The following is a 15710-nucleotide window of genomic DNA, read 5'->3' as shown; positions in this document are numbered from 1 at the left end:
CCCTTGGTTTTTTAAGGGTGCAAAAAGGGACAGAGAAATCCATACCGCGGGGGGGTAAAGTGGTTAATAAAACTTTTTTTTACAATATACATTTATAAATTATTTACTTAGTGTTTGCCCATTGTAAAATCTTTCCTCTCCCTGATTTAAGTTATGGAATTTATCACATGGTGGCAGCATCTTTAGTTCTGTCAGGTGTATCGCTGCGGAATGTTTATTTCTGAGAGTTCCGAAGCAAGTGAAAATAATGCCTGGTCTCCCACAATACTCTGGGAGGAGAATTCCGCATAGTTTAACAGCCTAGTGCCATTCCTGGGAAGGCGGGGCTACATATCAATATACAGAAAGATATTGCTATAGGAAGTGTTTCTGATGCTGATTTACTGCATTTATCTATACGTCTATAATGTAACTTTTTTGGTGGATAAGGGAGTACATGATGGGAGCATGGCCAAAAGTTGTGGGACATTGCAAACATTTTAGAGTGGGGCGTGGTGGTACTATTTGTTGTGAGGGCAGCTTAAGCCACATACACACTTATACATTCCCTGCTGCTAAAATCAGAGGTGTAATTGCGAATCATACCCCCCCCCAGAACTTTTATGGGGCATCCCTAAATACATAATCGATTCCCCATCCCCTATGGTATCTCCTATAGCAAGGGGGGCTGTCTTCCAGGTGTAGCCCCCATGACTCAAAGTGTGGCCACCATGACTTGTCCCATTACAAGTGTTGCCTTCTTGACTCCACCATCCATGACAAGTGTGGCAACCTTGACTCCCCACACCCAAAACAAGTGTGGTCAAAACAACCGTGACTCTGGAGAGTCGGGAGACCCCTGCATTAGACTGCTTTTTGAGGAACTTTTGACTGGTCCAGAGACAGTTGCCAGACAACAGACTAGAAAGACTCTTTGGTAAAAATTGTAGACAGTGGGTAACTCAGTGAAGGACTTACTGTTGCTTCTTGGTGAGCTCCTGTTCCTTCTGCACCAAGTCTTGCTTTAATGAGGCGAGCATTTCCACACTAACATCCACCTGTCTGGTCAGCTCAGAAGCTCGGTCCTCCAAGTCCTGCTTCTCCCGGCCCAGCCGTACGCTCTCCTGTTTGGCCTTCTCTAGCTCTGAGGTTTTCCTCTCCAGTTCTACCTGAAGCCTCCCCACTTGTGTGGCAATTTTCTGTTCCACCTCCTCCGTCAGCTTCTCTAGCCGCTTATCCACTTCAAGCTTCTCAAAAGCCCTCACCTTCAGCCTTGCCAGGCCTTCCTCATAGGCAGCGTCCACAGCGGCAGAGGCCGCAGCTGCTGCGGCAACTGCTGCAGGTGGTGGGGAATGGGAAGCCATGGTGGTTTTGGTGAATATCTCTCCGAGCGGGATCTCTACTTCCTGGGTGAATCGAGAGGATGAAGGGCTGAAATCTTCTGACTGAACTAAGTCCCGTGTCAACCTTTGCTCCTTGCCTTGGAAGGATGTGCTTTCAAAGACTTCCCGGCGGTGGGCCGGGGTCAACAGAGCCGTCTCGCTGGTCAGTGGAAAGACGGCAGCATCACAAATGCTGTTGGTCTTGGACAGGACATAGAGGGTCTCGTAGGTGTGGTTATATTCCAGGTGGGCCCTCAGTGAGGACAGGCTCCTGAAACGCTTGTGCTCTCCGCACCTCGGACACCGATAAGGTAGATCCAAAGAGGCCATCCCTTCCCTCAGCTCCTTAAGCAGACTCTGTCCTTCAGCCCTGGGCAGACTGGGAAGATGCTGAGGGTCATGGTGTGTCTGGGACTCTGGAGAAGTCAAAGACTGGTAGTAAACAGACTCTTGCGAGGCTTCGTGCTAACAGATTCATTATTTGTGTTCACTGGTCTCTCTGTAGATGATAACGTCCCGTTCTTCTATCAGAGGAGAATTAGCTGGTCCGTGTTTAAGTTGACATCGTCCAGGAGAGGAGGACACTGCGAAGAGGAACAGAATTAACCATGGTCAGAAGCAATTTAGATATCTATATAAACACCAAGCAACAGTTGGTCACAATAAAGGACACATGACTTTCACAGCAAGAAAAGGAGAAATATGTGTAAAGTTAGAAAAAAGAAAAGCAAATATGAAATAGGCCAATAACGTGATGGAGAGCTTTGTTTTCCCAAGTTTAATAGGCAACGTAGTCTGGTGAAACCAACCACCACTAACATCACAACATACGTTCCGCGGACAATGGTGTTCCTACGCTTCCTCAATGTGCTAATCTATACTGCAGCCAGCCACCCCACAGTAACATTACATGTCCCCTAGGGCAGGTGTGTCCAAAGTCCAGCCTGGGGGCCAAATGGAGCCTCCGAGCCATTTCTGGTGGCCCCCAAAGCTCTCTACAGTTGTTAATTCCATGTGGCCTGCAGGCTGTAGCTGATGTCCTACATACTAGGGCCAGCAGCAATAACAGCCACTGATTAGCTGTTACCACTGTGCTAACTGCACACAGTATATGGGTTAGTTCTCGTGGAAATGTTTTCATTTGACAAAATGTCAGAGTACCCAACGGCAATCAGCAAAAGTTGTGTTTAGTTTTGCTAATTCGGCCCCCTAGCACTCTCAAAAACAGCGATATGGCCCTCGGCCTAAAAAGGTTGGACATCCCTGCATTAAGGTAAAGGTACATGTAACGAAAATATAGCCCCAAATTGCTCCTAGATTCATAATGCACTGATTTTGGCCCTTGTGGAGAGACAGGACAACCCTGTAGTTCCCCTCCACAGCTTTAATATTTATTTATTATATTTATAAAGCGCCAACATATTGTGCAGCATATTTCTTAGGGTACCTTTAGGACTGCCGCATTTCTTTTGGGCATGACATATTACCAGTGCTAAAAGTGACCCCTCAGCGCACCATAGCCTCATTGCGGTCTATGGTAATGCTGATTTGCGATAGTCGCCACTCATGCTCTCCAATCACCTGATCTTATCTCTAAAGGTGGCCATACGTCTAGCAATGTATGGACAGATTGACCAAGAGACAGAACTCTCTCTGATTTAATCTGATTGGAGAGAGATCTGTCTGCTGCCCATACACCACAGATCAATTTCCAATCAATTTCAGCATAAAATTTCTGAAGAATCGGCTTCACAACGCTGCCATTTCTGCCGGCCTTGCTGCTTCTGCCCACTTCCCAAATGCCGATGTCCATCTGGTGCAATGTAATCTCACCACCGCTGACTCCCGGTACCCTCCGCTCTCTCCCTGAGGCCGCCATCACACCAAGCGCCACCACGTGGTGACACTATAGCATGTGGTGACGCGTACAGCAGGTGGTGCGTGTGTGATGTCACACATGCACCTGGCGGCACTCGGGTGAGAGGGCGAAGGACGGGAGTCAAGGAAGCTGAACAGGTAAGATTTACAATCTGGGTGGGGACATTTATATTTGGGGGGACAGCGGCCGGGGGTCCGTTGCATTCATCGCGATATCACACACTGTGACCACCGAACACTTGATCAACCACGTTGGACAGAGATATTCCCGCTTGCTTGAAATTCGACCGATTTCGGCCTGAAATTGGTTGAATCGTCAATCAGGCATGCGGATGGTCGACTGGCCTGCAATATCGGTAGATGACTGGCCAGCGTAAGGCTCACATGTGTTCTTCTAAAACATATTTGTGCAACAAACTTTTTTTATGTTACGGGGTGCGCCAGCTTTGCGTTTTAAAGAAAAATCCAAGCTGTATGCATTTGTTCTCAAAAAGTCACAATGTTGTAAAAAACAGAAAAAAACACAAATGAATCTCTGCACATGTCTGCATTGCAAATGTGACACAGTCCTTACTCACATGACATGCAGATCTGGACTGATTATTGGTATGCCTGTATGCTACTACTGCACACACAGAACGGAAGAAATATACAGACCGATTATCAAACCTGACTATAGATCACAGATGCAAGTGAAGCATTCACACTGAATTAGGCCACAGTGGTGTCCTGCAGCGAGAGGCAAGGGAGACTGGCAGAGTTCAGAGATAACGGAGCGACTGTACAGTGTACACACAACATACATGCTGTGCAGAAAAAGTGTACCGAGCAGACAACCAGTCAGACCTGACTATAGATCACAGATGTGAGTAAAGAATTCACATGGAAATAGACTTGGGGGGGGGGGGGGGGGGGGGGGGGGTACCAGTGAGAGGCAGGGCAGGCTGGCAGAGTGCAGATATAATGGAGCTGCTGGAGAGAAAGTGTTAGGAGCAGACAACCAGAATCATCAGACCTGACTATAGATCACAGATGTGAGTAAAGCATTCACACTGAAATACGCCAAGGGGGAAGGAGGGGCTGCAGTGAGAGGCAGGGGAGGCTGGCAGAGGGCAGATATAATGGAGCTGCTGGAGAGAAAGTGTTAGGAGCAGACAACCAGAATCATCAGACCTGACTATAGATCACAGATGTGAGTAAAGCATTCACACTGAAATACGCCAAGGGGGAAGGAGGGGCTGCAGTGAGAGGCAAGGGAGGCTGGCAGAGTGCAGATATAATGGAGCTGCTGGAGAGAAAGTGTTAGGAGCAGACAACCAGAATCATCAGACCTGACTATAGATCACAGATGTGAGTAAAGCATTCACACTGAAATACGCCAAGGGGGGAGGAGGGGCTGCAGTGAGAGGCAAGGGAGGCTGGCAGAGTGCAGATATAATGGAGCTGCTGGAGAGAAAGTGTTAGGAGCAGACAACCAGAATCATCAGACCTGACTATAGATCACAGATGTGAGTAAAGCATTCACACTGAAATACGCCAAGGGGGGAGGAGGGGCTGCAGTGAGAGGCAAGGGAGGCTGGCAGAGTGCAGATATAATGGAGCTGCTGGAGAGAAAGTATTAGGAGCAGACAACCAGGGTGATTAGACCTTACTATAGATCACAGATGTGAGTAAAGCATTCACACTGAAATAGGCAGCGATGGGGACGACAGCGAGAAGCAGGGCAGACAGTGTACACAATATACAGACTGCTATGGAGAGAGAGTACAAAGCAGACAACCAGGGAGCTCTGGTATCTCTATGGAAAAGCAAGTCAGTAATGCACTGTAACTGCATTGCTGACGAGGGAGCAATTTGGGATTGATTGAATACTTTTATGAAATAAGTATGCTCAAATAAACCAGCCACATTATAAAAGAACAGACACATCTGTTGTAATGAAAATGTAATAAACCTAATCAAGCCTTTTACTGACGGATGACATCAAATTAATCCTCACAGCTCAAGCAAATTGCAAAAATAATTATTTACACAAAGCTTATTCCCGCGGCGGTTCCCAGGTTTAGCTATATCTGCTAATAGGCAAAATCTGAAGTTGTTTTTCCATGCAGCCTGGGCGGGCACTGTAGGCATGTGCCTACAGGCGCTTGATGATGGAAAGTCTGCTCCCCCCCCGTCACTCTCCAAGTGCTTCTTTCTCTATGCAGAGTCCCGAGCGGAGTGAAAATGAGAAGTTACCCAGGTCTTGGCATTCCACTGTCCAGATATCCCTTCAGTCAGGAGCACCTCTAGCTACTTAATACTTCAGGATAGCAGAGAGAGTGACAGGAGAGGAGACAGAGAGAGTGACAGGAGAGGAGGCAGAGAGAGTGACAGGAGAGGAGACAGAGAGAGTGACAGGAGAGGAGGCAGAGAGAGTGACAGGAGAGGAGGCAAAGAGAGTGATAGGAGAGAAGGCAGAGAGAGTGACAGGAGAGGAGGCAGAGAGAGCGACTGGAGAGGAGACAGAGAGAGTGACAGGAGAGGAGGCAGAGAGAGTGACCGGAGAGGAGGCAGAGAGAGTGACAGGAGAGGAGGCAGAGAGAGCGACAGGAGAGAAGGCAGAGAGAGTGACAGGAGAGGAGGCAGAGAGAGTGACAGGAGAGGAGGCAGAGAGAGCGACAGGAGAGGAGGCAGAGAGAGTAACAGGAGAGGAGACAGAGAGAGTGACAGGAGAGGAGGCAGAGAGAGTGACAGGAGAGGAGGCAGAGAGTGATGGGAAAGGAGGCAGAGAGAGTGACAGGAGAGGAGGCAGAGAGAGCGACAGGAGAGAAGGCAGAGAGAGTGACAGGAGAGGAGGCAGAGAGAGTGACAGGAGAGGAGGCAGAGAGAGTGACAGGAGAGGAGGCAGAGAGAGTGACAGGAGAGGAGGCAGAGAGAGTGACAGGAGAGGAGGCAGAGAGAGCGACAGGAGAGGAGGCAGAGAGAGCGACAGGAGAGGAGGCAGAGAGAGTGACAGGAGAGGAGGCAGAGAGAGTGATAGGAGTCGAGGCAGAGAGAGTGACAGGAGAGGAGGCAGAGAGAGTGACAGGAGAGGAGGCAGAGAGAGTGACAGGAGAGGAGGCAGAGAGAGTGACAGGAGAGGAGGCAGAGAGAGTAACAGGAGAGGAGACAGAGAGAGTGACAGGAGAGGAGACAGAGAGAGTGACAGGAGAGGAGGCAGAGAGAGTGACAGGAAAGGAGACAGAGAGAGTGACAGGAGAGGAGGCAGAGAGAGTGACAGGAGAGGAGGCAGAGAGAGTGACAGGAGAGGAGACAGAGAGAATGACAGGAGAGGAGACAGAGAGAGTAACAGGAGAGGAGGCAGAGAGAGTAACAGGAGAGGAGGCAGAGAGAGTGACAGGAGAGGAGGCAGAGAGAGTGACAGGAGAGGAGGCAGAGAGAGTAACAGGAGAGGAGACAGAGAGAGTGACAGGAGAGGAGGCAGAGAGAGTGACAGGAGAGGAGGCAGAGAGAGTAACAGGAGAGAAGGCAGAGAGAGTGACAGGAGAGGAGGCAGAGAAAGTGACAGGAGAGGAGGCAGAGAGAGCGACAGGAGAGGAGGCAGAGAGAGCGACAGGAGAGAAGGCAGAGAGAGTGACAGAAGAGGAGGCAGAGAGAGTGACAGGAGAGGAGGCAGAGAGAGCGACAGGAGAGGAGGCAGAGAGAGCGACAGGAGAGGAGGCAGAGAGAGTGACAGGAGAGGAGGCAGAGAGAGTGATAGGAGTCGAGGCAGAGAGAGTGACAGGAGAGGAGGCAGAGAGAGTGACAGGAGAGGAGGCAGAAAGAGTGACAGGAGAGGAGGCAGAGAGAGCGACAGGAGAGGAGACAGAGAGAGCGACAGGAGAGGAGGCAGAGAGAGTGACAGGAGAGGAGGCAGAGAGAGGGACAGGAGAGGAGACAGAGAGAGCGACAGGAGAGGATGCAGAGAGAGTGACAGGAGAGGAGGCAGAGAGAGTGACAGGAGAGTGACAGGAGAGGAGGCAGAAAGAGTGACAGGAGAGGAGGCAGAGAAAGTGACAGGAGAGGAGACAGAGAGAGCGACAGGAGAGGAGACAGAGAGAGCGACAGGAGAGGAGGCAGAGAGAGCGACAGGAGAGGAGGCAGAGAGAGTGATGGGAAAGGAGACAGAGAGAGTGACAGGAGAGGAGGCAGAGAGAGTGACAGGAGAGGAGGCAGAGAGAGTGACAGGAGAGGAGGCAGAGAGAGTGGTGGGAAAGGAGACAGAGAGAGCGACATGAGAGGAGACAGAGAGAGTTACAGCAGAGGAGGCAGAGAGAGTGATGGGAAAGAAGACAAAGAGAGTGACAGGAGAGGAGGCAGAGAGAGTCGTGGGAAAGGAGACAGAGAGAGTGACAGGAGAGGAGACAGAGAGAGTGGTGGGAAAGGAGACAGAGAGAGTGACAGGAGAGGAGGCAGAGAGATTGACAGGAGAGAAGGCAGAGAGAGTGACAGGAGAGGAGGCAGAGAGATTGACAGGAGAGAAGGCAGAGAGAGTGACAGGAGAGGAGGCAGAGAGAGCAACAGGAGAGGAGGCAGAGACAGCGACAGGAGAGGAGGCAGAGAGAGTGACAGGAGAGGAGGCAGAGAGAGTGGCAGGAGAGGAGGCAGAGAGAGCGACAGGAGAGGAGACAGAGAGAGTGACAGGAGAGGAGGCAGAGAGAGCGACAGGAGAGGAGGCAGAGAGAGCGACAGGAGAGGAGGCAGAGAGAGGGACAGGAGAGGAGGCAGAGAGAGTGACAGGAGAGGAGGCAGAGAGAGCGACAGGAGAGGAGGCAGAGAGAGCGACAGGACAGGAGGCAGAGAGAGCGACAGGAGAGGAGGCAGAGACAGCGACAGGAGAGGAGGCAGAGAGAGTGACAGGAGAGGAGGCAGAGAGAGTGACAGGAGAGGAGGCAGAGAGAGCGACAGGAGAGGAGACAGAGAGAGTGACAGGAGAGGAGACAGAGAGAGTGACAGGAGAGGAGGCAGAGAGAGCGACAGGAGAGGAGGCAGAGAGAGTGACAGGAGAGGAGGCAGAGAGAGCGACAGGAGAGGAGGCAGAGACAGCGACAGGAGAGGAGGCAGAGAGAGTGACAGGAGAGGAGGCAGAGAGAGCGACAGGAGAGGAGGCAGAGAGAGTGACAGGAGAGGAGGCAGAGAGAGTGACAGGAGAGGAGGCAGAGAGAGTGACAGGAGAGGAGGCAGAGAGAGCGACAGGAGAGGAGGCAGAGAGAGCGACAGGAGAGGAGGCAGAGACAGCGACAGGAGAGGAGGCAGAGAGAGTGACAGGAGAGGAGGCAGAGAGAGTGACAGGAGAGGAGGCAGAGAGAGTGACAGGAGAGGAGGCAGAGAGAGTGATGGGAAAGGAGACAGAGAGAGTGACAGGAGAGGAGGCAGAGAGAGTGGTGGGAAAGGAGACAGAGAGAGTGACAGGAGAGGAGACCGAGAGAGTGACAGGAGAGGAGACAGAGAGAGTGACAGGAGAGGAGACAGAGAGAGTGACAGGAGAGGAGACAGAGAGAGTGACAGGAGAGGAGACAGAGAGAGTGACAGGAGAGGAGGCAGAGAGAGTGGTGGGAAAGGAGACAGAGAGAGTGACAGGAGAGGAGGCAGAGAGAGTGATGGGAAAGGAGACAGAGAGAGTGACAGGAGAGGAGGCAGAGAGAGTGATGGGAAAGGAGACAGAGAGAGTGACGGGAAAGGAGGCAGAGAGAGCGACAGGAGAGGAGACAGAGAGAGTGACAGGAGAGGAGGCAGAGAGAGTGACAGGAGAGGAGGCAGAGAGAGCGACAGGAGAGGAGGCAGAGAGAGTGACAGGAGAGGAGGCAGAGAGAGTGACAGGAGAGGAGGCAGAGACAGTGACAGGAGACGAGTTAGAGAGAGTGACAGGAGAGGAGGCAGAGAGAGTGACAGGAGAGGAGGCAGAGAGAGTGATGGGAAAGGAGACAGAAAGCGACAGGAGAGGAGGCAGAGAGAGTGATGGGAAAGGAGACAGAGAGAGTGACAGGAGAGGAGGCAGAGAGAGTGACAGGAGAGGAGACAGAGAGAGTAACAGGAGAGGAGACAGAGAGAGGGACAGGAGAGGAGGCAGAGAGAGTGACAGGAGAGGAGGCAGAGAGAGTGGTGGGAAAGGAGACAGAGAGAGTGACAGGAGAGGAGACAGAGAGAGTGACAGGAGAGGAGGCAGAGCGAGTGACAGGAGAGGAGGCAGAGAGAGTGACAGGAGAGGAGGCAGAGAGAGTGACAGGAGAGGAGGCAGAGAGAGTGACAGGAGAGGAGGCAGAGAGAGTGACAGGAGAGGAGGCAGAGAGAGTGACAGGAGAGGAGGCAGAGAGAGTGACAGGAAAGGAGGCAGAGAGAGTGACGGGAAAGGAGACAGAGAGAGTGACAGGAGAGGAGACAGAGAGAGTGACAGGAGAGGAGGCAGAGAGAAGAAGAGTGACGAGAAAGGAGAGAGTGGAAAGGAGGCAGAGAGGCAGCTGAACTGTAGACCCCCCCCCCATATCTCAGTATATATTGAGAGCTGTGAGAGTTCCGTGCTTCCATGTATCTCTGCAGTATTTACAGTATATTCCTCATTCTGCCCCATGTGTGTATCTGACAAGGGACGTGTCATGCTTTGGCCAAGCAGCTGACATTCCCCGGAGTCCCCCCTTAGCAGGACTGTGTCGCATGACCACTCTCGCACACAAGCTATCATGTGATTGGACATTGCCACTTGGACTTATTACAAAAAGGTTAAGAGAGTAATTGCTGCCGCCGTGCCTGATCCGCCACTGTCACCGATCAAAGCTACAAAAGCGATTTCGTCCCGCCATGTATCCTCCGTCCCTCTACCTGAGCGCCAAGGACAGGTCGCGTCTGAAGGATTTTCATGTCTGAGGCCACACTGGGCAATTACCAGCCCAGCCGAGAAACATTCGTTCACAAATCGCTATTGTTATTCTTAACCATTTCACTTCCAAAGTCTTAACAATTTCTTTTGCAATCTTTATGTTACATTTAAAGACAGACTAGGCTTTACTCTGGTGCCAAACATCCAATAACGGTTCTGCTAAGCTAGCAAAGCAAATGTTGGACAAGTCTATGGTCATGGGGCCTGATGGAAATGTTACGGGAGACTGAGCAACCATTGCTGTATTACAGCAGACTGAGCAACCACTGCTGTATTACAGGAGACTGAGCAACCACTGCTGTATTACAGGAGACTGAGCAACCACTGCTGTATTACAGGACACTGAACAACCACTGCTGTATTACAGGAGACTGAGCAACCACTGCTGTATTACAGGACACTGAGCAACCACTGCTATATTACAGGACACTGAGCAACCACTGCTGTATTACAGAAAGACTGAGCAACCACTGCCCAGTCACAGGAGACTAAGCAACCACTGCCATGTCACAGGAGATTGAATTACTACAGCCATGTCACAGGAGACTGAATGACCACTACTTTATTACAGGAGACTAAGCAACCACTGCCATGTCACAGGAGACTGAGCAACCACCGCCATGTCAAAGTAGACCGAACAACCACTGCAATGTCACAGAAGACTGACCAACCACTGCCATGTCTGAGGACACAGAGCAACCACTGCTGTCTCAAAGGAGACTGAGAAACCACTGCCATGTCACAGGAGACCTAGCAACCTCTGCCATGCCCTGTCACAGGAGACTGAGGAACCACTGCCAAGTTACAGGAGACCGAACAACATCTGCCATGTCACAGGAGACTGAGGAACCACTGCCAAGTCACAGGAGACTGAACAACCACTGTTGTGCCACAGGAGACTGTCAGAGGAGACTGAGAAAAGTGGGCGGAGCCTACAAAAGCCAATCAAAATGAATTTATTGATTTTCAAGGTGAGTATTTAATTGCTGCTTTTCTTGCACTGTTAATGTCACAAGCCTCAAACCTGGTTCAGTTGGTCATTGGGTGACTGGGGTTCAATTTCAGAAGAGGGGGTGGAGCCACAAACAGCCAATCAGATTTCTTTCATTTCAATGCAATTTATTGATGCCAAAGACCACAAAGTTAACAAACTAGGTCATTGAGTAATTGTGTAATTGTGTGTTAGGAATAGAAAAAGTGGGCAGAGCCAACACCAGCCAAATACATACCCGGGCAACTCCGGGCGTCCAGCTAGTTTTAAAAAATTTCACTTGGTTTAGGTTCACTTTAAAGGACAACTAAAGCATGAGGGATATGGAGGCTGCCATAGTTATTTAATACTAGCTGATGGCCAGGCGTTGCCCGGGTGTGTATTTGACTGGTGTTAGCTCCGCCCACTTTTCCTAACCCTAACACATTATGTACGTAGAAAAAAAATATGTAGGTAGAAAAAAACAAAGTCTTGTAAAAGTAATATCTTTCAATGGCTAACTAAGAAACAGAAACATTTTTACTACTAACCCTCACACACAATTACTCAATGACCAAGTTTGTGAGCTTTGCGGTTTTTGGCATCAATAATTTGCATTGAAATGAAACAAATCTAATTGGCTGTTTGTGGCTCCACCCCTTTTCTGAATTTAAACCCCAGTCACCCAATGATCAACTGTGTCAGGTTTGAGGCTTGTGCCATTAACAGTGCAAGAATGGCAGCAATGAAATATTCCCATTGAAAATCAATAGGTGATTTTTGATTTGCATTTGTAGGCTCCACCCACTTTTCTGAATATTAATCCCAATAACCCCATAGCTAACTGTGCAAAGTTGGAGAACCCTACCATTAACAGTGTAAGAATAGCGTATTTGTCTCAGCTCACTGATGACCCGGCGTTGCCCGGGTATGTATTTGGCTGGCACTTTTTCTAACCCTAACACACAGTTACACCAGTTACACAATGACCTAGTTTGTGAGCTTTGCGGTCTTTGGCAACAATAATTTGCATTGAAATGAAACAAATCTGATTGGCTGTTTGTGGCTCAACCACATTTTCTGTATTTGAACCCCAGTCACCCAATGACCAACTGTATTATTTGTATTGGTCTCCGCCCACTTTTTGGTTATGGAAATAAAAAGTATCCTATACTTTATTCCAGGTAATGTACTATGTGTGTGCCAAATTTCATTCAAATCCATTCAGCTATTTTTGTGTGATCGAGTAACAAACATCCAAACTTTCACATTTATAATTCTCACTTCAGTTGTCCTGAGGACCAGAGCAATTTTCTCTGCCCATTCATTTCTCATTTACTTGCATAGACGAATATTTACGGCCCTGGAGCATCAAGTGGTCACGTTACAAAACGTAAGTATACTTCAGGCTAGCTGCCTCCAGGGGTGTCAGCTTGCATTCAAATTTTATAATTTAGATTAGTGTTAGCACATAATTTGCATCTGATTTGTATTCTAGGTGTGTATTTAGCCCCAAGGGGCTGGGCATATCTCTGGAGCTTTCACTTCACTTGCAGCCTGTGAGCACTGCCCATTGCTTGCTGTCTTTTGAACAAATGTGTATACCATTTATGGCTAGCTGCACCAGGTAAGGATTATGTTTTCAATTTTAGACTAGCTAGGGTTCACTGTTGGATATGTTTCACTGTTGAATATGCTTCACTGTTACATTAGTTTGAGGTATTAACCCTTTTTTTTTTTTGGACAATTTTCACTGTTTGAACATGCTTCACTTTTTGATATGTTTCACTGCTAGATTAGTGGTTAGTTTCTCTCCTGTGGGGGCCCGTCACTGCCGTAGAAGAGTCTATTAGGGATAATTTGTGCACAACTTATGCTGAAGCTAACGCCCCCCTTTACTGTACCTGTTTTGAATGCAAGGTGTGTAATCTGCCCGTTATTCGAGCTCTGCATACTTGTGCAGGTAGTCAATTCAGGTGCAGCGTCTGTTTGGAAGCGCTGCCATTTCCTTCTGCTGTCCTTTAAGTTAGTTTTGGGGTGGGAGGAAGGAGTTAAAAATAGAATTTCCACAGAGGAGCTTTAAAGATCATCTGTACAAATGCCTAAAAACATTCTAAACGCTAAACTAATAGAGCGATCACAACACAGATATATAGATGATGAAAAGCAGAGTAACTGCCCTTGTTTCATGATCACATCACCAAACAGCACGATGAAGCGGATCCACCACCCCCATAATCTCCTTCTATTGATGCAGGTGTCACTGAGTGAGGCCTGGAGGTGTGACATGTGCGAGGGGGCCCCCGGGAGACAGTATCTGCCGTTTATCCCGCATTAATTCCCCGACAGAGATCGCTAATTATTACTTCCAGAGTTTAGTAGAGGAACGAGGCAGCTCCTGCCCCAGGGGCCCCTCCAGCACGGCCCGGAGGTGTGTGAGGGACACACGTGACTCCCTGAATAGCTCCTCACAGAGGAGAGACACGAGGCAGCAATCAGAGCAGCAATCCTTTCACCCATTCCTGCTGCATAATGTACAGGAGATCTCCTAGCAGAAAACACATCATCGTATCCAGCTCACGTTCCTCAATGCCGAGGAGAGACGAGGTCCCTGTACAACACCAAGACATTACTACCACCTGCCCCATATCACGTGTGTCCTCCTTATGCCACCAAAACAGCTTTAGGCCTGGACGCCACAAGCTCTGATCGAGGCCTGGACTCCACGAGCTCTGATCGAGGCCTGGACTCCACGAGCTCTGATCGAGGCCTGGACTCCACGAGCTCTGATCGAGGCCTGGACTCCACGAGCTCTGATCGAGGCCTGGACTCCACGAGCTCTGATCGAGGCCTGGACTCCACGAGCTCTGATCGAGGCCTGGACTCCACGAGCTCTGATCGAGGCCTGGACTCCACAAGCTCTGATCGAGGCCTGGACTCCACGAGCTCTGATCAAGGCCTGGACGCCACGAGCTCTGATCAAGGTCTGAACTCCACGAACTCTGATCGAGGTCTGAACTCCACGAGCTCTGATCGATGCCTGGACTCCACGAGCTCTGATCGAGGCCTGGACTCCACGAGCTCTGATCGAGGCCTGGACTCCACGAGCTCTGATCGAGGACTGGACTCCACGAGCTCTGATCGAGGCCTGGACTCCACGAGCTCTGATCGAGGCCTGGACTCCACGAGCTCTGATCGAGGCCTGGACTCCACGAGCTCTGATCGAGGCCTGGACTCCACGAGCTCTGATCGAGGCCTGGACTCCACGAGCTCTGATCGAGGCCTGTACTCCACGAGCTCTGATCGAGGCCTGTACTCCACGAGCTCTGATCGAGGCCTGGACTCCACGAGCTCTGATCGAGGCCTGGACTCCACGAGCTCTGATCGAGGCCTGGACTCCACGAGCTCTGATCGAGGCCTGGACTCCACGAGCTCTGATCGAGGCCTGGACTCCACGAGCTCTGATCGAGGCCTGGACTCCACGAGCTCTGATCGAGGCCTGGACTCCACGAGCTCTGATCGAGGCCTGGACTCCACGAGCTCTGATCGAGGCCTGGACTCCACGAGCTCTGATCGAGGCCTGGACTCCACGAGCTCTGATCGAGGCCTGGACTCCACGAGCTCTGATCGAGGCCTGGACTCCACGAGCTCTGATCGAGGCCTGGACTCCACGAGCTCTGATCGAGGCCTGGACTCCACGAGCTCTGATCGAGGCCTGGACTCCACGAGCTCTGATCGAGGCCTGGACGCCACGAGCTCTGATCGAGGCCTGGACTCCACGAGCTCTGATCGAGGCCTGGACGCCACGAGCTCTGATCGAGGCCTGGACGCCACAAGCTCTGATCGAGGCCTGGACTCCACGAGCTCTGATCGAGACCTGGACTCCACGAGCTCTGATCGAGGCCTGGACTCCACGAGCTCTGATCGAGGCCTGGACTCCACGAGCTCTGATCGAGGCCTGAACTCCACGAGCTCTGATCGAGGACTGGACTCCACGAGCTCTGATCGAGGCCTGGACGCCACAAGCTCTGATCGAGGCCTGGACGCCACAAGCTCTGATCGAGGCCTGGACTCCACGAGCTCTGATCGAGGCCTGGACTCCACGAGCTCTGATCGAGGCCTGGACTCCACGAGCTCTGATCGAGGTCTGGACTCCACGAGCTCTGATAGAGGTCTGGACTCCACGAGCTCTGATCGAGACCTGGACTCCACGAGCTCTGATCGAGGCCTGGACTCCACGAGCTCTGATCGAGGCCTGGACTCCACGAGCTCTGATCGAGGACTGGACTCCACGAGCTCTGATCGAGGCCTGGACTCCACGAGCTCTGATCGAGGCCTGGACTCCACGAGCTCTGATCGAGGCCTGGACTCCACGAGCTCTGATCGAGGCCTGGACTCCACAAGCTCTGATCGAGGCCTGGACTCCACGAGCTCTGATCGAGGACTGGACTCCACGAGCTCTGATCGAGGCCTGGACTCCACGAGCTCTGATCGAGGACTGGACTCCACGAGCTCTGATCGAGGTCTGGACTCCACGAGCTCTGATCGAGGTCTGGACTCCACGAGCTCTGATCGAGGACTGGACTCCACGAGCTCTGATCGGGGT

General features: G+C 51.0%; 1 protein-coding gene across 1 annotated transcript in view; it reads right to left on the bottom strand.

Moving 5' to 3' along the window:
* FBXO41 (F-box protein 41) overlaps positions 1-15710 on the bottom strand; it is a 154211-nt gene that overhangs the window by 43323 nt on the left and 95178 nt on the right. The window contains exon 2 of the mRNA XM_068274160.1: positions 958-1945. Within this exon, the coding sequence (XP_068130261.1) occupies positions 958-1691 (734 nt within the window). The 5' untranslated portion in view covers positions 1692-1945. The remainder of the gene's footprint in view (positions 1-957; positions 1946-15710) is intronic.

Source organism: Hyperolius riggenbachi, chromosome 1 (genome assembly GCF_040937935.1).
Source record: "Hyperolius riggenbachi isolate aHypRig1 chromosome 1, aHypRig1.pri, whole genome shotgun sequence".
In the NCBI taxonomy this organism is placed as follows: domain Eukaryota; kingdom Metazoa; phylum Chordata; class Amphibia; order Anura; family Hyperoliidae; genus Hyperolius; species Hyperolius riggenbachi.
This window is presented reverse-complemented; position numbering and strand designations above follow the sequence as displayed.